The sequence below is a fragment of the Vanessa cardui genome, chromosome 12 (genome assembly GCF_905220365.1).
Source record: "Vanessa cardui chromosome 12, ilVanCard2.1, whole genome shotgun sequence".
NCBI classification, from domain to species: domain Eukaryota; kingdom Metazoa; phylum Arthropoda; class Insecta; order Lepidoptera; family Nymphalidae; genus Vanessa; species Vanessa cardui.
Window position 1 is genome coordinate 3,828,504 of NC_061134.1, and position 20,199 is coordinate 3,848,702.

General features: G+C 32.3%; 1 protein-coding gene across 1 annotated transcript in view; it reads right to left on the reverse strand.

The window, feature by feature from the left end:
* The window catches only part of LOC124534008 (UNC93-like protein), a 34,419-nt gene that overhangs the window by 9,282 nt on the left and 4,938 nt on the right, over positions 1 to 20,199 (reverse strand). Inside the window, exons 2-3 of the mRNA XM_047109617.1 lie at positions 8,607 to 8,836; positions 1,349 to 1,511 (exon numbers count right to left, since the gene is read on the reverse strand). Coding sequence (XP_046965573.1) covers positions 1,349 to 1,511; positions 8,607 to 8,830 — 387 coding nt within the window. The 5' untranslated portion in view covers positions 8,831 to 8,836. The remainder of the gene's footprint in view (positions 1 to 1,348; positions 1,512 to 8,606; positions 8,837 to 20,199) is intronic.

Below are 20,199 nucleotides of genomic sequence, written 5' to 3' on the forward strand. Positions count from 1 at the left end.
GATCCTTTGGCTTTGCGTAGAGATGTCGGATCACTCTGCATCTTCTACCGAATTTTCCACGGGGAATGTTCCGAGGAATTGTTCGGATTAATCCCGGCTGCTGAATTTCACCTTCGGACATCTCGCCAAAATTCTAAGTTTCACCCGCACCACCTTGATGTCCGAAAATCCACAACAGCGCGATTTCTCAGACATTTTCTGCCTCGCACAACCACTTTGTGGAACCAGCTTTCGCCGGCGGTTTTTCCGAACCGATACGACATGGGAACCTTCAAGAAAAGAGCGTACTCCTTTTTGAAAGGCCGGCAACGCACCTGCAAGTCCCCTGGTGTTGCAGGTGTCCATGGGCGGTGGTAGTCACTTTCCATCAGGTGAGCCTCCTGCTCGTTTGCCACCTATGCCATAAAAAAAAAAAAAAAAAAAAAAAAAAAAAAATATTTGTAGTGATACTATCCAACAGGGCCGTATTTAGGGGAGGGCAACCGGGGCAACTGCCCTGGGGCCTCCACATGAGAGGGGGCCACAGTTTTCAGCAAGTTAACAAATACTGAGATATAGTCAAATTATAATAATGTTACTATTTAATATTTTAAAAGTTACCGATACAAATACGAAACAAATCATAGCTTACTTATTGACATAAAAAAAAAAAACCAATTAATTCATTATAATATAATTATTAGGGTGTTCACGCTTCTGTTTGTCTAGGGCCCTCACTGCTTTGTGGCCCGGGGGCCTCCACACCTTTAAATCCGACTCTGCTATCCAAACATATTTAAAATTCGATTCGAATTCAATTGTGATGAAAAAATTAGCTAGTGCTTAAATGAATATGTGCACAGATCAGTATTCCAATTCCTACACGACCAGAAGATTTCAGGCTCAATAAGATTGTATGTACAGGGCATGGGATTGTAAACTACTTACTTCAGCCATATAATTTCTTATCTTCTGATCGGACAGTTATTAGATATTAAGTTAATCTATATTGATATTATAAATGTGAAAGTAACTTTGCCTGTCTGTCTTCCTTTCACGACTAAACCGCTGAACCGAATTCAATGAAAATTGATATGAAGCAAACTTGCAAACACTTAATTAGTTAATTAATATACATATAGTTCAGAGGAATTAAATTGTCCCGAATTCAATAGCTACTAAAAATGAGGCAGTCAAGATAATATTAAGTCTATTTAGAAGTTAAGAAACAATCTAGTAAGGGATCGTATCTATGTTGTATTTAAATGTATCCTTTACAACGATACGTAGTATTGTATAAAACACATGATAACAGAAGCAATAGTTGGGTTGTTTTTAATATTTACTTTGTTATGTATAGTATACTTACAACAGACAAGTATGTGCATTTAGCACACCAGAGAGGACCACCACCGAAACCGACCATCATTCCCGCTGGTACCAGCGTGTGCAAATACGGATAGAACTGAGCAGCTATGAAAGGCATGTATGCTATGAAAGAAACTGCGATCGCCCATTTACAGCCAAGCCACCTGAAATAAAACAATAAATAAAAATAAAATTGTAATTTATCATCCAATATATAGTAATACACGTTTGGTCAATTCAAAATTGCGAGGCTAGTTTTTGCACAATGCGATTAATATCTGACCTCCATTGTCGTGTATGGAGGCCTACAAGGACAAAATTGAAATATATATCTATGTACCTCAATCATATCTGTCATAGAAAACTCGAAAGTTGAAATGTCAAACTCGTACGGTCCCATTTAACAATTATTATTATTTATAAGTAAGGCGTTTAAAAAAACTTAAACTCATCAATCCTCCTTCCTCGCAATCCTTAAAGTTTACGTGTTATGAATACAAATTTCATTTTAAGTACATATGCCGAATGAACATCTTCATTTATGTAATAAAAAAAAAAAAAAATACTTCTAAAAGCGTTCTCGATTCCAATTTCCACTGTGATATATTTTAGGTTACTTTCTAGAGTGTGTAAAATATGTAATAATGAAATGATCCCTGATAATCAAACGTAAATTTACTAAATATCACTCATGTCAAGTTTGACTGTGATATCTGATAAGAAATAATTATAGCCTACTTCGTAAAACTCATATGAGAACAAGTCGACTTTTTAAAATAAAGACTTAGTCTAAATATAAACATCAGTAATGTTATATAATTACGAAAATAAAGGCGATCTAATTTTGTGCAGGTTGTAGTTTTCTAATCAGTCCAGTCTAGACATTATTCTTTAATAATAATTCATCAATACATGAGTACGAGGGGCGTTCAATGTATTCTCGGTATTGAGGTGATATAATAATGATCAGGGTAATTCAATTATTTTATTAGTTAGTGACACTCTTTGAGGGTAAAAATACAAAATTTCATTTAATTGCCACCATTTAGTATTCAAGATATCATTGCGAAAAGACAACTATGATGAATGATTCGACAATGATGAAAAAATCGAGCATCGCGCAGTGATAAAATTCCTCACAAAACAAGGAAAAACTCAAAAAAATATCCAAGAAATGTTGGCTGTTTACCAAGATTCTGCGCCTTCATTATATACAATTCAGAAGTGGTCAAGTGAATTCAAACGGGGTAAAGAGAGCATTGAAAACGACCCCCGCGCTGGTGGGCCTTTTGTGCCGCTACTGAAGAAAACGTCAAACTAGTCGAAATACTTGTACTTGAAGATGCCCGTGTAAAAGTGAAAACATTAGCAAAAATGACTAAGCTATCCGTGGGTACCATTTACACAAACCTTCATGAGCGCCTGAATTTGTCAAAGGTCAGTGTAAGATGGGTGCCACGAATGATGAAACTTAGGTCATCAAGCAATGAGAGCAAGCAATAGTCTATGCAGTGGCACAAAAAAGGATCAGACCCACCGAAGCAGTTCAAAGTCACTCCGTCCGTAGGAAAGCTCATGGCCACTTTGTTTTGGGATTCTAAGAGAGTTTTGATAATCGAGTACACAAAAAAAGGTCAAAGTATTACTGCTGCATCATACACAACCACCCTGCGTAATTTAAAGGAGGCATTTAAAGAAAAAAGACGTGGAAAATTAACCGCAGGTTCACAAGGCGCGCCTTGTTCAGGCTGCTGTGCAGGAGTACGGATTTGAAGAAATCAATCATCCGCCCTACAGTCTGGACCTGGCCCCTAGTGATTATTATCTATTCCGTAATCTTAAAAAAGATCTTCGTGGAAAGCATTTTTCGGACGATAAAGAGAAAACGTAAACGAAAATACTCATATCGACAGATCGAAAACATTATACATAAAATTACATATCAATATTATGCCGTATCCTAACCACAAGCAAAAAAACAAATTACGTTGAGGCCTTTTCTATGTTTAAAAAAAGCATTAATAAAAACTCAAATATAATGTAAAAATACAAAAAATGCCGAACAATAACTTAAATGTTAAGTCATATAGTGTTTAGTTATAAGTATCGGCGACAAAGCAATTTGATTTTGTTTTTATTGGGTACTTTAGAAGGTGCTTTTTTCTTTTTCCTATGTTATTTATTTATCAACGCAATGTATGTACTTAGATTTTTTAAAACACAACAATAAATGAACAAATAATTTATATGCATATGATTTGCTGTATAATAGACGGTTAACAGTCATAATCAATTAATCACCCACTTGATATTAGCTAGATCGTTAAAAACAGCCTTCACATTGATCCAATACCTAGAGTATTATATATATATAAAAGGTAGACAGCTAGATAGCCCACTGGCTCGAATACGAGAATTTTAATCTAAGAGCGTGGAATCAAACCCGGCGAAGCACCAGATATCATAGCTTATTGTTCATCTCAGACTAAGGGGACTAAAAAATTCTAATGGAATAAAACATTGGTTTAGTAGCGTAATATTTATAGATGTTATTTTTTTCTTTTAGTGTTAAATAGTGTCGAAAGATGTGTTCTTATTAAAATTCATTGAGAAAATAATAATCATTCAATTAGGTGAGGTTTTATTTAAACCATATTTAAAAACATATACAATTTAGTACTATATTTTCATCAGCACTAAGAGTGTGTAAAATTTTAGTTTTATTTGATCGAAACTCTTTCAGTTGCACGGTTTTTGCTATGTAAACTTAATATCCTCCTGCTAAGAAAATGCATTCCTGATAGCTCCGTCAACGCTGTGAATTTCAATTAATGAAGAAGTTTACGACAACAATATTCTTATAATTATTAAAATTTCGACATTCATCTTACGTGTATATTGTACTTTATTACTAAAGTAATATTATTATCACCATTCTGAGCAATATTATATTTTGCCAGTATACAGAAAGGTAAATATGTCTAATCAGGGCGGCAGCCCAAAAGTTGTCCAAAATTTATGTTTTTTTTTTAACGGATGGTGTCCCATGTAAATTTATGGTGGGGCGCCATGGAACCCCATAAAAAACCTTATTTTTTTGTTTTGTTGGTTTTTTAATCTAACTCGCTATGTAAATATTATATCAGCAGTTTGTTTTTGTAGTATTTTAACTATTTACGACCAACTGTCAAACGTCCCGAAAGTATTATCTCGCTGGCTGGACTCTACCAATTAATTAAATTAGTTTTAAGTAAGGACTGTTTGACTTTTATTTAAATCATACAAACAATTACATTTACATACAAAAAAACTTTTTATTTCTTTCTTAGTAGAATTTGTTATTTTTTATTTCATTTTGCAGCAGTTAATATTGACCTTGCTAAAAAATATCTGTATAACAATTTTGTCAATACAATCGTTATAATTAAAATTAGTAAATTAATATTGAACAATTCAACCTTAAAAAATGTTGTTAAAAGTTAAATTTAACAAAATTACGTGAATTCCTTTATTTAGACAAGTATAATATTAAGAAAGTACTTTGAATAAATGTTTTCATATCCAAGCGAATTATTTACTGTCAATTTTTTTTATATTTTAATGGATCTCTTATATATGTCGGCGCGGAACCACGAATTTAAGAAAAACACGTGTCCAGAAATGATTATTTTAATAATTTAAAACTATTTCATTGTTAAATGAATAATTTTTAGTGAATTTTGAAATGTTAAATTACTCTGAAAAATTTAATGTTTATAAACAACTGTTATCTTGAGTGAATAAGTCTACCCACCTATTTTTGTTATAAAAGATCAAGCGACCGCCGGTTTCGACAGACTTGGTCGAGCCGTCGGAGCGATCGGACCGTCTCATATTGGAATAAATCAGAGAGGATTATTTCCTGAGTTTTATTTCATACCACCGAAGATGGTTAAAGATCGAAACTCTGACACTCGTGATGTCAGCTATGCTGACGTCATGTTTTTTAAAAACGCGCTCGGACGTGCCTGCTCCGTTATCAGAAGCGGGATCGGAACAAGCTCCGATCTCTACCACGTCCTCATCAGCTTCGGTTCCACCTGTCATATAAGGATCGCTACAAGACAGAACCATATTGCGAAGGGATAAGAAGATCTCTAAGCACTGCACACTTACTGCCTGGTGTAATGGGGCCCATCTATATGGGAGGACTGCAAACCAAGAATCCAATAAATCATTCATCAGCTCCAAGGCCGACTAGTGCGGGAGTGCCCACTTCGTCAGTACTTGAGGCGGCTACTTCCTACAATTAAGAACAATACGCTTCAAGGGCATCCTCATTTGCCATGCTGTTCATATGTGTGGCACATCTTAATCGAAAAATCAACAAGTAACCATGTGGATCACGGAGATCATGGATATCACGGGGAAATGAGACACTAAGATAAACAACACGTCAGGAAACAGCCGAGCAAATGGCGAAGTAGAAAGAATTATTACTACCCTCAAAAACGAGTTAATAAAAATGAAGAACTATGAGACCGAACAGTGCATCTAGTTTATGGAGCTGCACCACTCACTTATTACACAAAGAAAACATTGCATACCATCTGAACTTCTTAAACCTGATCGGCATTAATAACAAGAGGACTTTGCAGCACTAACAACACAACAACAGCAACGAGTGACTTTTGTGCGGAATAAAACAGTCATCGCTTCTATTCTCAGAAAACTAAAATCATTATTTTCAGCATAAAGATTAATGAGTCCACGTAACCACCATTACTTGATGTGATTAATTAATTGTGTCTTTCGAGATTTACAGGTTTCATAAGAATAACATCGCATCGCATCGCGAAGTTGGTTGGCAGAGGGCGCTCGTGATCAGCTTCGTCGTGCACCGCAGCCGGGCGACCAAGAAATGCGACTGGTGCAGAGCACGCACCATCCCGCAGAATGTCACTAATAACACAACTACAGCAACGAATGACCCTTGTTCGAAATATAACAGTCATCTTTTTATTCTCAGAAAACTAAAATTAATTATTTTCAACATAAAGACTAAGAGTCCACGTAACCACTATTACATGATATGACTAATTAAGTGTGTCTTTCGAGATTTACAGGTTTCATAAAAATTAAGACAGTGGAGAAGGTGGTCGGCAGAGGGCGTTCGTGATCAGCTTGGCAGAGGGCGCTCGTGATCAGCTTCGCCGAGCACCACAACCAGAAACGCGACCGGTGCAGAGCGCGCACCGTCCCGCAGAATGGCCGTGACAGTGGGAGTTGTCGTCCATATCACGAGCTGGTCAGTCAGTGCGAGTGGTCAGCATCGACGAGAACTAATCATCGCATAAAACTGTGAGGCAAAATTTACTTATCTTACCTCTTAAAATCTAAAGAAATAAAAAAGAGCAATAACAAAAAAGAAAAAAAAAAAAATTTTGAATATTAATTACCATTGAGATTCCTCATGCATCCATAACTACACACGTACACTCTGGTTTGAGAGTGATACCTCTGAGCTAACCACGTGTTACCCTCGTACTACTCACGGATCCTTGATGTATCCAAAAGTGAACCATGAGATACCGTTGGGAGGCGTTGTGGAGCCGTGGTAGCCATTTATATACCGTAATCTGGAGAGTGATACCTCTGAGCTAACCACGTGTTACCCTTGAGCTACCCGCGGATCCTTGATGTATCCACAGAGAACCATGAGATACCGTAGGGAGACCTTGTGGACCGTGGTTAGACATGTATACACCACAGATCTACGAGAACCTTTAGTAGCCATGTATATACCATAGTCTGGAGAGTGATACCTCTGAGCTAACCACGTGTTACCCTCGAGCTACCCACGGATCCTTGATGTATCCACAGAGAACCATGAGATACCGTAGGGAGACCTTGTGGACCGTGGTATAGACATGTATACACCACAGATCTACGAGAACCTTTAACAGTTATGAGCATAGTATGCGTAAAATCTGCCCACATTTATTATAATAAAGGTGCATGAGAGATTTCTTTGTGTACTGTTTTACAAAACAATTATCAAAGGTCAACATGATGTATTGCTTACAGATACCTGCTTCAAAAATGTTTTTTGATTCGCAGATTTCCAATCGCACAACTTAGGCAGGTGCAGAGCGCGCACCGCCTGTCAGAATGGCCGTGTCGGCGCGGAACCACGAATTTAAGAAAAACACGTGTCCAGAAATGATTATTTTAATAATTTAAAACTATTTCATTGTTAAATGAATAATTTTTAGTGAATTTTGAAATGTTAAATTACTCTGAAAAATTTAATGTTTATAAACAACTGTTATCTTGAGTGAATAAGTCTACCCACCTATTTTTGTTATAAAAGATCAAGCGACCGCCGGTTTCGACAGACTTGGTCGAGCCGTCGGAGCGATCGGACCGTCTCATATTGGAATAAATCAGAGAGGATTATTTCCTGAGTTTTATTTCATACCACCGAAGATGGTTAAAGATCGAAACTCTGACACTCGTGATGTCAGCTATGCTGACGTCATGTTTTTTAAAAACGCGCTCGGACGTGCCTGCTCCGTTATATATATTAATTTAAAATGAAGTTTTTCACCTGACTTTCAACCAGTGACTTGGACGAGTTTAACGCGATTTCACAGATTACTACTATTTTATTTGCTTATTTTTGCAGATTACTTTTGTTTTGATTGCTACTATTTATGTTCAGTGAAATTAAAATTGTAGTAAATTAATATTGAACAATTCAACCTTAAAAAATGTTGTTAAAAATTAAATTTAACAAAATTACGTGAATTCCTTTATTTAGACAAGTATAATATTAAGAAAGTACTTTGAATAAATGTTTTCATATCCAAGCGAATTATTTATTGTCAATTTTTTTATATTTTAATGGATGTCTTATATATATTAATTTAAAATGAAGTTTTTCACCTGACTTTCAACCAGTGACTTGGACGAGTTTAACGCGATTTCACAGATTACTACTATTTTATTTGCTTATTTTTGCAGATTACTTTTGTTTTGACTGCTACTATTTATGTTCAGTGAAATTAAAGGACAATAAAACAAATACTCGAAACGCATAGTTTATATCGTAAATAAGCAACTTTGTGGTTTGGGACAATAATTGGGACTTGTTAGAAATCTTAATTATTCGCATATCTGCTGATCTGTGGCACTAAAATATATCAGCAGTCCTAGTACTGGGATATTCACAAGTTATCAAATAAAAAATACTAAATAAATAATCTGTAAATACTTACTTTATAACCAAAGCTGGTAGAAATATATTCGATAATATGAGAGAAAAGTATATAGCTGCTAGCGTGAATGTCCCGGCCGCGGCGTCGGTGTTCACGGAGCTCTGGAGGTTAGCGGCGCCATGGAACGCCGTGAAATGCACCATGAAAGCAAAACCCAACACGAAGATGTTTCGATTTATCCTCCATTTCTCGTTCTTACCAAACACAACCGATGTACTCGGCATTGTGACCTGAAATTATTAATACATTCTATTTTTGAATTTGAACAATTAAAAAGAGTTGTTGTTTGTGATTAAGACACCAAAATAAATAGTAGTCTGTAAGTGAAACACTGCATGGCTAAGTGCTCCACTTTTCTAGAAACGGTTTTACCGACATGCTGCTCCAACGTCTGTGCTTACACAATAAAGCAGATTTGCATTCGACACATACAGATGACAGTGTTTTTTACCACAAGAGTAATTAAACACACGAGATCTCAAGAGGTATTTGCCCGGGATGAAACCCGCTATCTTCTGTTCAGTCTTTTACTTGATGGTAGGGCTTAGTGCAAGCCCGTCTGGGTAGGTACCACCCACTCATCAGTTATTCTACCGCCAAATAACAGTACTCAGTATTGTTGTGTTCCGGTTTGAAGGGCCAGTGTAACTACAGGCACAAGGGACGTAACATCTTAGTTCCCAAGGTTGGTGGCACATTGACGATGTAAGGAATAGTTAATATTTCTTACAGCTTCATTGTCTATGGGTGATGGTGACCACTTACCATCAGGTGGCCCATATGCTCGTCCCCCAACCTATAACATAAAAGAAAAAAAAAAAAAACTAAGGCATCTCGTCTATCTATGCAGACGTAATTAACATGTAATTTAAATGATATGTAATAAGCGTGTAAAAATTTATCATGTTTTTTTATTTTCTTGTAAATAACCTCTTTTCAAATGCCTAATGCAGACGTTTTTTGATGTTCATCGTATAAAATTTGTATATTGCACTCCCTTTTCAATAGTTAATCAATGTTGTGTTTTCAATTTAAAATCTAAAATCTGTTTGAACGTATATCTGATAACTTTGAATAAGTCGATTTTATAAATGTCATACATAAATATAGAACAATTAATTCACAGTGAGACATATTCGCCATTATAAATCAATAAATTAATACAAAAAAAAAATACGAATGTAATACTTTAATAGCTTATAATAACTAGACCTTCGTAAACGTAATTGTAATGGTTTTTTTTATATAGTAAAGTAATACAACAGCTTTTTTAAAAGTATTTATGACTGCACGCTTTGCAATACACATTAACATAATGAATATTTATTTGAATGATAAAATGGTAATTGTTTTACGACACGATTATATTTTTATTTTAATCGTAAAAATGATTTGATTTGTTTACTTGTCATATAATTTTAATTTCAATATCCTTTTTATTGTTATTTAACGTCAAGGTTTGAATTATTTGTATATATTATATGTTTGAATACATACTTAGGTCCTAATTTACAGAATATGTGGTGGACTCTGAAATTTATATTTCGTCTTAAATTAAACAATAAACAATGTTTTATTATATAGTGTATTAGCTATGAACCCAATTTTCAATTGATGTTAGTCAACGTTTAACAAATGATATTTATGATATAGTTTTTAGTATCATCATCAAAAAAAAACAATTAAAAGAAAAAGAGTCGATGGCAGAGCTTAGCGGCTGAAATCGAAAATTACATCTCGATGTGTAATTAAATAATCATTCCACTAATTGGTAAAACAATATTTTATTATATTGTGAATTAACTATGAATCAAATTTCAATTAATGCTCGTGAAAGTTTAACGAATGATATTTATGGTACAGTTTATTATCATTATCAAAAATGACCAATTCATTCGTATTTTACATACGTAAGTTAAAAGATCTGCATCTTCTACAACCAAAGTTTCCTACCCGGACAAACTACACTGAATTGTCACGTGCTTAATTCATCTCGGAGGTTATAAAAATATCGTAAGGAAACCCGCATGACGTCATCATCATCATCCTCCTGCCCTTATCGAAACCTGCATCACATGTTGGAAGGTAATCTGTCACACGTGTATCCACCAAACCGCTATGGAATAGCGACGTAGAAAAAACTCCTAACTTTATTTTCACATGGAGATGAAACCAAAGGCCTACGATGAGAAATTCGCAGACAATTTTTACCTTATAAATATAATTTATAATTTACTTGGTGGTAGGGCTTTGTGCAAGCCTGCCTAGGTAGGCCACCCACTCATCAGATATTCTACCGCTAAACAGCAGTACGCAGTACTGTTGTGTTCCTGTTTGAAGGGTGAGTGAGCCAGTGTAACTACAGGCACGAGGGACATAGCATCTTAGTTCCCAAGGCTGGTGGCGCATTGACGATGTAAGGAATAGTTGATATTTCTTACAGCGTCATTGTCTATGGGCGATGGTGACCATTTACCATCAGGTGGCTCAAATGCCCGTCCGCCAACCTATTCCATAAAAAAAAATATTTAATATGTGTAATATATATGTTGTAAATTTATAGAAAATCATCTAACAAATCGGTAACAAAATACCAGAAGAGTTTGGCACATTCATTAATATTTGAATAAATCGATCATTAGTGTCGTGAAATTTTATTCTATTTATATATAAATGTCCTCAAACTTAAATAACGTTATATAATCGGTCCGGAAGTTCGTAAGATTGACGCATCCTATTTTAAAATATTAATTTGGATGACACATTTAATTAGATACGAATAAAATGTCATTTAAATATTGTTTAAATTACAAAAACATATGAATATTATAATACGATGTATAAAGCTGTTTGAAACGCTTAACAAATCCCAATTTTTCTTATCTATCATTCCGTATATTCTTAAGTACATGACGATAAAGTGTTTCCGAAAGATTTTGCCCATGGCAACCCTCCTAAAAGTTCAAACTAACTGTGTTAAGAAATTATAATGTACTAGTAATTCCACAAACACACGGAAAACTTAATAAATACGGTCTGTTACTAAAAATTTCATAAAAAAAACTCCAATAATATTTATCAGTCTGCGGTTTTCCAACCGAACAGCAAACATGATAATTTCTTTAAATAAATCTCAGCAGAGCTAATTTTTTAGCAATTATTGTTTTTATTTTGTCTGTTAATAATTAATTCACGTATGCGTATAACTAAACACAGACATTAAATTATCATATTCAACTAAGACACGAAGTACTTTCCGAAAATAATTTGGTTTTAAAAAGGAATACATCAAAATTGTAAGGAATACATTTTATAAAATGAGATACAAAAGCCATTTATACGAAGGAACTTTCTAGAATAATATTTATTTTTATTGGTTTCGATTTGAAACATAATCATAACATGTTGAAATTAGGTCAGCCTAGATATTTATGCATGAATGAGCTCTTTTACATGCTGTCCGAAGGGAATAAAATACAATTCTTGAATGATAATTCTATTAGCAGCTGTTAATAATGAGAAGCCGTAACTTAAAACATTGTACTTTATGTTTTATTTCGTCGTTCTATTATCATTTTTAAAACGACTAATAGGAAATCAAATTTTAATAAAAACAAATAATCATAATTATGACTGCTGTGGCTGGGTCGTAAAATAATCTTTTTATTATTAAAAATTCTGATAACATTCTGCCAACTTTTAAAATAAAGAAAATTGTCCTAATTCCCTCGTTTTTAATGCATTTTTTATATTAAATGAATAAAAAAAAAGAATTAATATTATTGAGAATATTATATTGAATAAATGGAAAATATTGTAATAACATTTTTTTATATATCCTGAAGTTTTCTATGGCACATTAAAACTATTTAAAAATTCGTTGATAAATTGAAATAGATAACATATTCTCTATACAGAAACATTGTTTAATAGTTCGTAATTAAAAACAATTATATTTACATTACCATTTTCATTATGTACCAATTACTGTAATAAAATACAATTAAATTAAAAGGTAATAAAATGTTATATATAAATATGTAAAGGGGTCACATGTTTCCAGCGACGTTTTGGCCTCGTTGATATCTGATAGTTATATTGAAAGCTAGATTACAGTTAACTAAGTCTTAACTCAAGTAACTCGAGCAAGCAATAGTTATTTTTGGAACTATCTAATTACTTAATCGTCTAAAGGCTATCGCGATTATTACATTATTAAATATTTTTATTATTAATTATGCTTATTCTTTGATTTTGTGTAGTACGTGTTTTGATAATTATTCTATGTACACTATAGTCACAATCTGTATAGGATTGTTAGATTTAATTAGAATAAAATACTCGATATTAAATGTTACATTCATTATTATTATCTGTACATCACAGACGAGTATCTGTCACTTTGTATAATATTATCTTTTTAATCTGTTAAAATAAAAATGACAGATACTCCTTATGGCGGAAAATTGTTTTTCGAATTCATTGACCATCCAGTTATATATAATAATTTATAATGAAATTATATAGAAAAAACTTATAAACATCGTTTTATTTCTGAGTTAAGATTTCATTTAAATGTCGCACAGCTAAACGTCTCTCTTCCATATAAGCTTCTTCTTATAAAGTTGATATGAAAATGCTTCACAAAAGCAGTTCAAATTAAAAACAATAGATCACAATATGATAAAAATTAAATTCATTAGTAATTTAATAAATACTCTTTACACGAAATAAATATTCGTTATTCAAATTCACAAAAAAAAGAAATCGGGTGCTTGCAAAAATTAAATGTGAATATAATATTATATTGCCAGATATAAATTTTAATACAATATTCTTATTTTAAATATATTAAAATAATTTGTAAATAAAAACAAATCATGCTAAAAATAGACTGACAGGATTTTATTTAAACGTTTTTATAGTAGCTTTCATAGAATATAAGTATCGTAAGAATTACATTAATTAATTCTACCGCTAAAGAACTACACTTTGAATGGTTTATTGGTTGGTTGGAAATGGTTAATTCAGTTGAACGGTGAGTCAGTGTAATCACAGGCATATAGGATATTACTGAGATTATGAGGGTTGAAATACCCACGAATCCGCATTAAAGCAGCATGGTGAATTAAGCTCCAAATCCTCAAAAGAAGAGATTGCAACACAGATCTCAGATATTTACAACCCGTTACTTTGTAAGGACGATTGCTTACCAGCAGGTGGCACCATTGCTCTGGGCCATTTAGCAATTTAAAAAACAGGGTTTATTAAATGCCTTTCCAAGATCCTTGTAAATAAATATATAGAGCAGATCTTGGTATCTTGTACACGCGTGTAATTAAAGTATGTTGGATATCATAAAAACGGGAAATCCCGTTTGCGACCGCAAGTTAAGAATTAATGTCACCACATTAATTCTCGACTCTACCGAGAATATTGAAAATAAACTGTAACATAACAATAATAAAGTATAACATTATATCTAGAGATATTTCTACGAACAATTTTAAAATAATACTTAACGGAAAATCCGAATGATAAGATTAAACTGAAATATTTCCAAAACTTTATAGTAATGTTTGGAAAATTTATGTAAATTCTTACGTAATAAAATCCTTAAAGCCCTAGTTTTATTCTTAAATAGTGAGTTTGTACTTATAATTACAATCTCTCATTATAAATAAAGTTTTGAATAAGTAATAAATTATATGACTTTCTTTTAATTAGAGCACTGTGCTCTTAGGATATAACTGAGTTTCAGAACATCCAAACAGTTCTTTAGCATAAGTATTATAAGCAAAACAAACAAAATTGACCTCCAACGTCAAAAGGTCAAGGGGACCTCGTATAAAAACGATCGTATCAACGCTTCGTTTGAATGCTACTTTTTCCAAGGAGCATTAATTTTAGCAACATTATAGTATTTTTAAAAACTGAAGTTTATTTAAATCGAGATTTCGGTTCACCTGAGTACTGCTCTCACTATCATTCCAATATTTCGCGAGATCATGTTTTGTGTAAAGTTACTTTTAATTTAGATGTGTATTCTTTATATATACATCAATATATCCTTGATACTTGATAAAATATATTACAAGACATAATTAGGTTAGGTTAGGTTATATACTAACAGTATATAAACCTAATTAGGAAGTTTTAGTTTTTATTGCAAGTAGCGTTATTTAAATACTAACTGATAATATATATCCGAATTTAGAACTAAAAAAGAATCTTTTTCTGTAGTCTCATCACAGTTCAATGAATTTTTGCCATAAGTAAAACCTCAACTCATCTTTACATAGTATAAAACAAAGTCACTTTTTCTGTCCCTATGTCCCTTTGTACGCTTTAATCTTTAAAACTACGCAATGGATTTTGATGCGAGTTTTTTAATAGATAGAGTGATTCGAGAGGAGGGTTTTTATATATAATACAAAGACAATATAGTTAAGTAACACTGATAATTTTTAAAATTTCTCACGTAATGTCGTAAATTTTTTTTTTTTTTTTGCGCTTTCATTGTAAACGCTGGCTTAACCCTACCAGATAGATCAAAATAATGTACTACAGAATTGTACACCACATAAATGTCTACAAAAAAGTCCGCGATGGTATATGCCTGTCTCTTAAAGATAACCCACAATAAACATTTTTTTATCTTTTATTTTTACGAGAAATAATGGCTTATTTTCGAAGCGATTTTAAGCAATATAGCATTAATCCTTATCCAATTAGGTACCTTAAATAAATTATGCATTCAATATAGATCAATATTGCCCTTTACAGCATGTAATTTAAATGAATATTTTCGAAGATGTTACAGTTTTAAAACGCAGGGACATAGCGGTTTGTATTTCCTAAGGAGTGAAAATTGTGTATATTGTGCCTATTTGTTATCACTGCGAAATATGAGTGAGTGATTTAAAGGGAATGAAAATATAAACTCAAAAGTATCTATTATAACCCACAATAAAAATTTTTTTACCACATATATTGTCAAATTTTCTTAGCACTTTGAATTTAGCAGCAATCGGACACGGTTATTATCGGAGCTCTCTAGCGAGGGAAATAATAATACTTAATAAATAAATAAAAAAAATTAACAAAAAGAAAAAGAGACTTCAAACAAAAAAATGTAATTAAAATGTAATAAAAATCATATTCAACATAAATAAAATGAAATGAAAAATATTAGACTTAAAAGTCGATCTACGATTATATACTGTAGTTACAATTATTGCTATATTTGGAGCCAGTGTTAGCCACGGGCATGCGCCTCAACAATCAAAAGAAATAAGCTATACGAGGCCCTTGATTGAGCCCCAGTAAAGAAACACTGATAATTTTAGAAGTTTGCGATGTGATGTCGTAAATAAACAAATTCTGTAGTATATTTAGTATCAGTATTACACCCGTGCGAAGCCGGGGCGGGTCGCTAGTTACTTAATAATATTCAATGAGTGGTTTCTTAACGTTTGCATAACTTTTTTTATTTATCAGTATAATTATTAACTCAAATCACAATAGACTGAAAATGAGCTAATTACTGAACTAAATACAAAAAATATTGATAAAGCTAAATGTAAATAAAAGTTATATATATTTTATATTTGATTTTAAACTTAATCAAAACGTAATGAGTCAACAAAATTAGTCAGACTCATTTATTAAAGTAACACTTATATTCGACCTTAATTTTTTTAAATTTATTGTACTTAGTAAGTAAATAACCTAATAACTTTCATTTTTTAAGGATAAAAAGGTTCTGTATTACAATAATATATATATATATAACTTCAACGATATAGACTCAATAATAATAATTAATCGTTTATATACCGAAGTTCATAAATAATAGGATACAATAAAAACAAATATTGTACCTACTGCGGTAAAGTTCGATCTATCCATTTGTAATAATCAGTTGCGTAATTAGGCTTTTCGGGCCCCTATGCCAAAAAAAAATCGCTCGGGAACTGTCCATCGATTCAGTTCATAAGACTGTTAGATTTTTTTTCAAGTTGTAATAATTTAGGTTGTGTGGTAATATTAAAAAAATATTGTTGAATAGAAACACAAATAAATATCTTAAATTTTTTTATCTATTATTATAAATATTTATTAAAACGTGATATTTAAAATATCCTCGAAAAAGTGTTTTATAAATAAAATTATCATTGGTTTTGTTATAAAATGATGAAGAACATCCATTAACGACTTTGATATATGTATGTCTAAGCGTTGTTAATACGTCTGAAGTATCATAAACGACTTGATTACAAGACATCAGTCATCAATAGTTGCTAGTATTAATCCGATCCGTTGGTAATTATGGTAAAACCGCATTAAAATCTATTGTGTTGTTTAAACAATTACTTTACTTCTTTAAATGATCAAACGTCAAACAAAATTGACTGATTACTACAATTCAAAGACTTTTTGCTTTTAATCATGAGAATTTAAACCTTTTAATTAAAATTAATTTTAAAAAAACTTTGTAGTAAAGTCATAAATATGACTACAAATTTATATTGATTAATTTAATTAGATAATTAAATACTAAATGATCATTCTTAATAACTATCTAAAAATACGAAACCTATTTAGTGTACACGTTTTAAAATATATATTAAATATTTTTGGCACAATGTATTATTACCCTAGCATATTAAAGTCTCGTGTTGAAAAAACTAACCAGTGACCTACAAATTTAAAATACATATCTAGACAATACAATGCCACGACAATTGATTGTCACAAACGTGACAAGTTCAGCAGAAACCTTAGGCCGTTCCTTATACAGTTAAAGCAATTACAGATATATAATTTTATAATTGTCATATTGTACTAGATATCCTTATGTGTTAATATATATTACATCCGGAATAAATTTGCTTCTAAGTTCAATATAAATAAATCAAGAACGTCTTATAGGCCTCTACACACAATTAAAAATATAAGCTGTTTCGTTCTTCTTATACTGAGTATATACTGTACTGAGTATATAGTAGTATAGTACTGATATATTTATGAGATGAAACTTGCAAAAAAATTGACGTAGCTCGCACATCGTTCAATTGTTAGACTTGGAGCTTTGTGGAATCGCTGTTGGCATCAAGGCTTCTTGAGGATGTTTTTCTAAACCATATCTAGTCATTTCGAGCATTTATGCGCAGAAAATGCAGCCGCAGGAGATATTGTAGTGCACAACTGTTTAAACAAACAAAGATGTGCCCTCTATTACTTTTGTATATCTGTGACGGTAACTCGCCACGACCAGAAAACGTTAACAGAAAATATTGAACTGATGATGATGACGTCATTCTGACCGATTTTGGTCTCAATCTCAATGGAGAATCCTCTCTCTTAATCCAACGACGACAAATCCGGCACGACTAGAAGAAGTTCAGGCGCGTGGGTTCCCTATGACTTTAACAGAACCCTATTTTGTGAATAGACAAAGAAACTTTCATCGTTATTTCATTTGCGAATAAATATTGCTTTGTTAAAATACCTAGTTACTGGTTTATTACCATCGGAAAAGTCAGAATCTTTATTTTGGAAATATGCAAATATTTTTATTTTATCTGAGGGAGGGCCCCTTTTTCCCAGTGGGCCCTGGGTACTTGCCCAAAGTATCCACTTGGAAAGAGGGGTCTGAAGGCAAGAGAGTATACACACTTGAAATTAGTTAAATTATGTACTACTTATATTTCCTTGTTTGTTTATGTAAATTTTTAAAATTACTCAATTATTTAAAATATTTAAAGAATTAATAAACAAAAAAATCTACATTCATTAAGTGTGTATTTCATAAAATATAAATACATATTTGCGTATACATTTTAATAATTTTAGGGCCAAATAATGCTATAACTATATGTAATAACTAATAATGAATGTTAATATGAATACTTTTTATAAGGCTGGTGATTACAAATTAAACAAACTAGAGGTATAAATAAGTATGATACCCGTTTGGAACGTAATCGCGTTATGTATTGAAGAGCAGACACATGAAATATATTAACAACATTTGAGAATAATTTACAATAATAAAAATGTTATGCAAGTTTTGCGTGAATTAAAAAAAAAATATAAAAGTAAGATTTTTTTATATTAAAACGGATAAATTGAATAAAAAAGTAAATGTAGCCTGGAGGGACATAACGCGTTCCTAATGCGTAGAATTTTACCAGTTCAATTTAATAAATATAACTGTTGTAGTTAACAACAACAGCCTGTAAATTCCCACTGCTGGGTCTTAGGCTTCCTCTCCTTTTGAGAAGAATGTTTGGAACATATTCCACCACGCTGTTCCAATGCCGGTTGATGGAATAAACATGTGACAGAATTTCTATGAAATTTGCCCCGCAAACCGCAATCATCGGTTAAGATGCACGCGTTCTAACCACTGGGCTATCTCGACTAACTAACTTTAAGTAGTAAGTAACTTTCCAGAAATTTGTTCAAAAATATCGTAAGTAGATTTAATGTGATGTATTCATATTTTAAGAATACAATACCAATCGCCAATACCAGGTATTCGCAAGAAGCGTAACAAAGGTTTGTTAAACTTTACAAGCCACAAATTAGGCACAGCTCATAACGCGCTGAATACCATGACCTTGACTTTATGTTAATTAAAACTGTAGCGATATTTACACATGTATATGTTAACAATAAGGTTCATTATAACATCGACGAAACAATTTCAAAACCTTGACAAAACGCATAAGTTGATTAGAAGTAATTTAAGTATACTTTGATACAAAAACGTGACAGCCAGACAGTGAGCAGAAGATTTGGAACTTATTCCACAACGCTTCTCCAATGTGGCAGAATTTTAGTGACATCAGACACATGCTGATTTTCCCATGATGTTGAGATAAATTATATACACATATTTAGCATGAAAATTCAGTGGCACTTGGCTGCGTTTGAACCCGTTATCATCAATTAAAATTTCGACTCAATGAATGGTTATTGATAATAGGTACAATAAATAAAAAGCGACAATATGCGACCGTGAACTTTAAATTGACCATAATTTTTACAATAGAGACCTTTTCACTTTTAACATAAGAAGGTCAAATGGGTCACAGACTCACATGTGATAGTCATAACTACCGTAGACATTTGCAGCAATATTAATAATTCCGTTCAAAAATTCACCACCTTACCTAAGATCAAACTATCTTAATCATTCCTCTACACTCATCAGGAACAAAACAAAATGTATATCATTATCATTCCGCTCATTGATGGTCGAAGAATTATGAATAGAAATTAGAAATGCCTGATAACCGACATAAGTTTATACAAGCCCCATTACTCATCATATATTATTTGAGCTATCTAATATAAATGTCATAAGGCATTGTATCTTACAAAATGACTTATCAATAATTAGGTCTTTAATAATGTTTACTGGCTGTATAGATTTTTGTTTTTTTCGTTTGACACAGTTTACTTGTATTCTAGAATGGTCTCGAATAAGTTAGTACGACAATAAAATCCTTTGACATCGTTACATTTTGTTTGCTTTTCAACATTAACGATACATCAGTAAATTATGAATAATTTCTTTCAT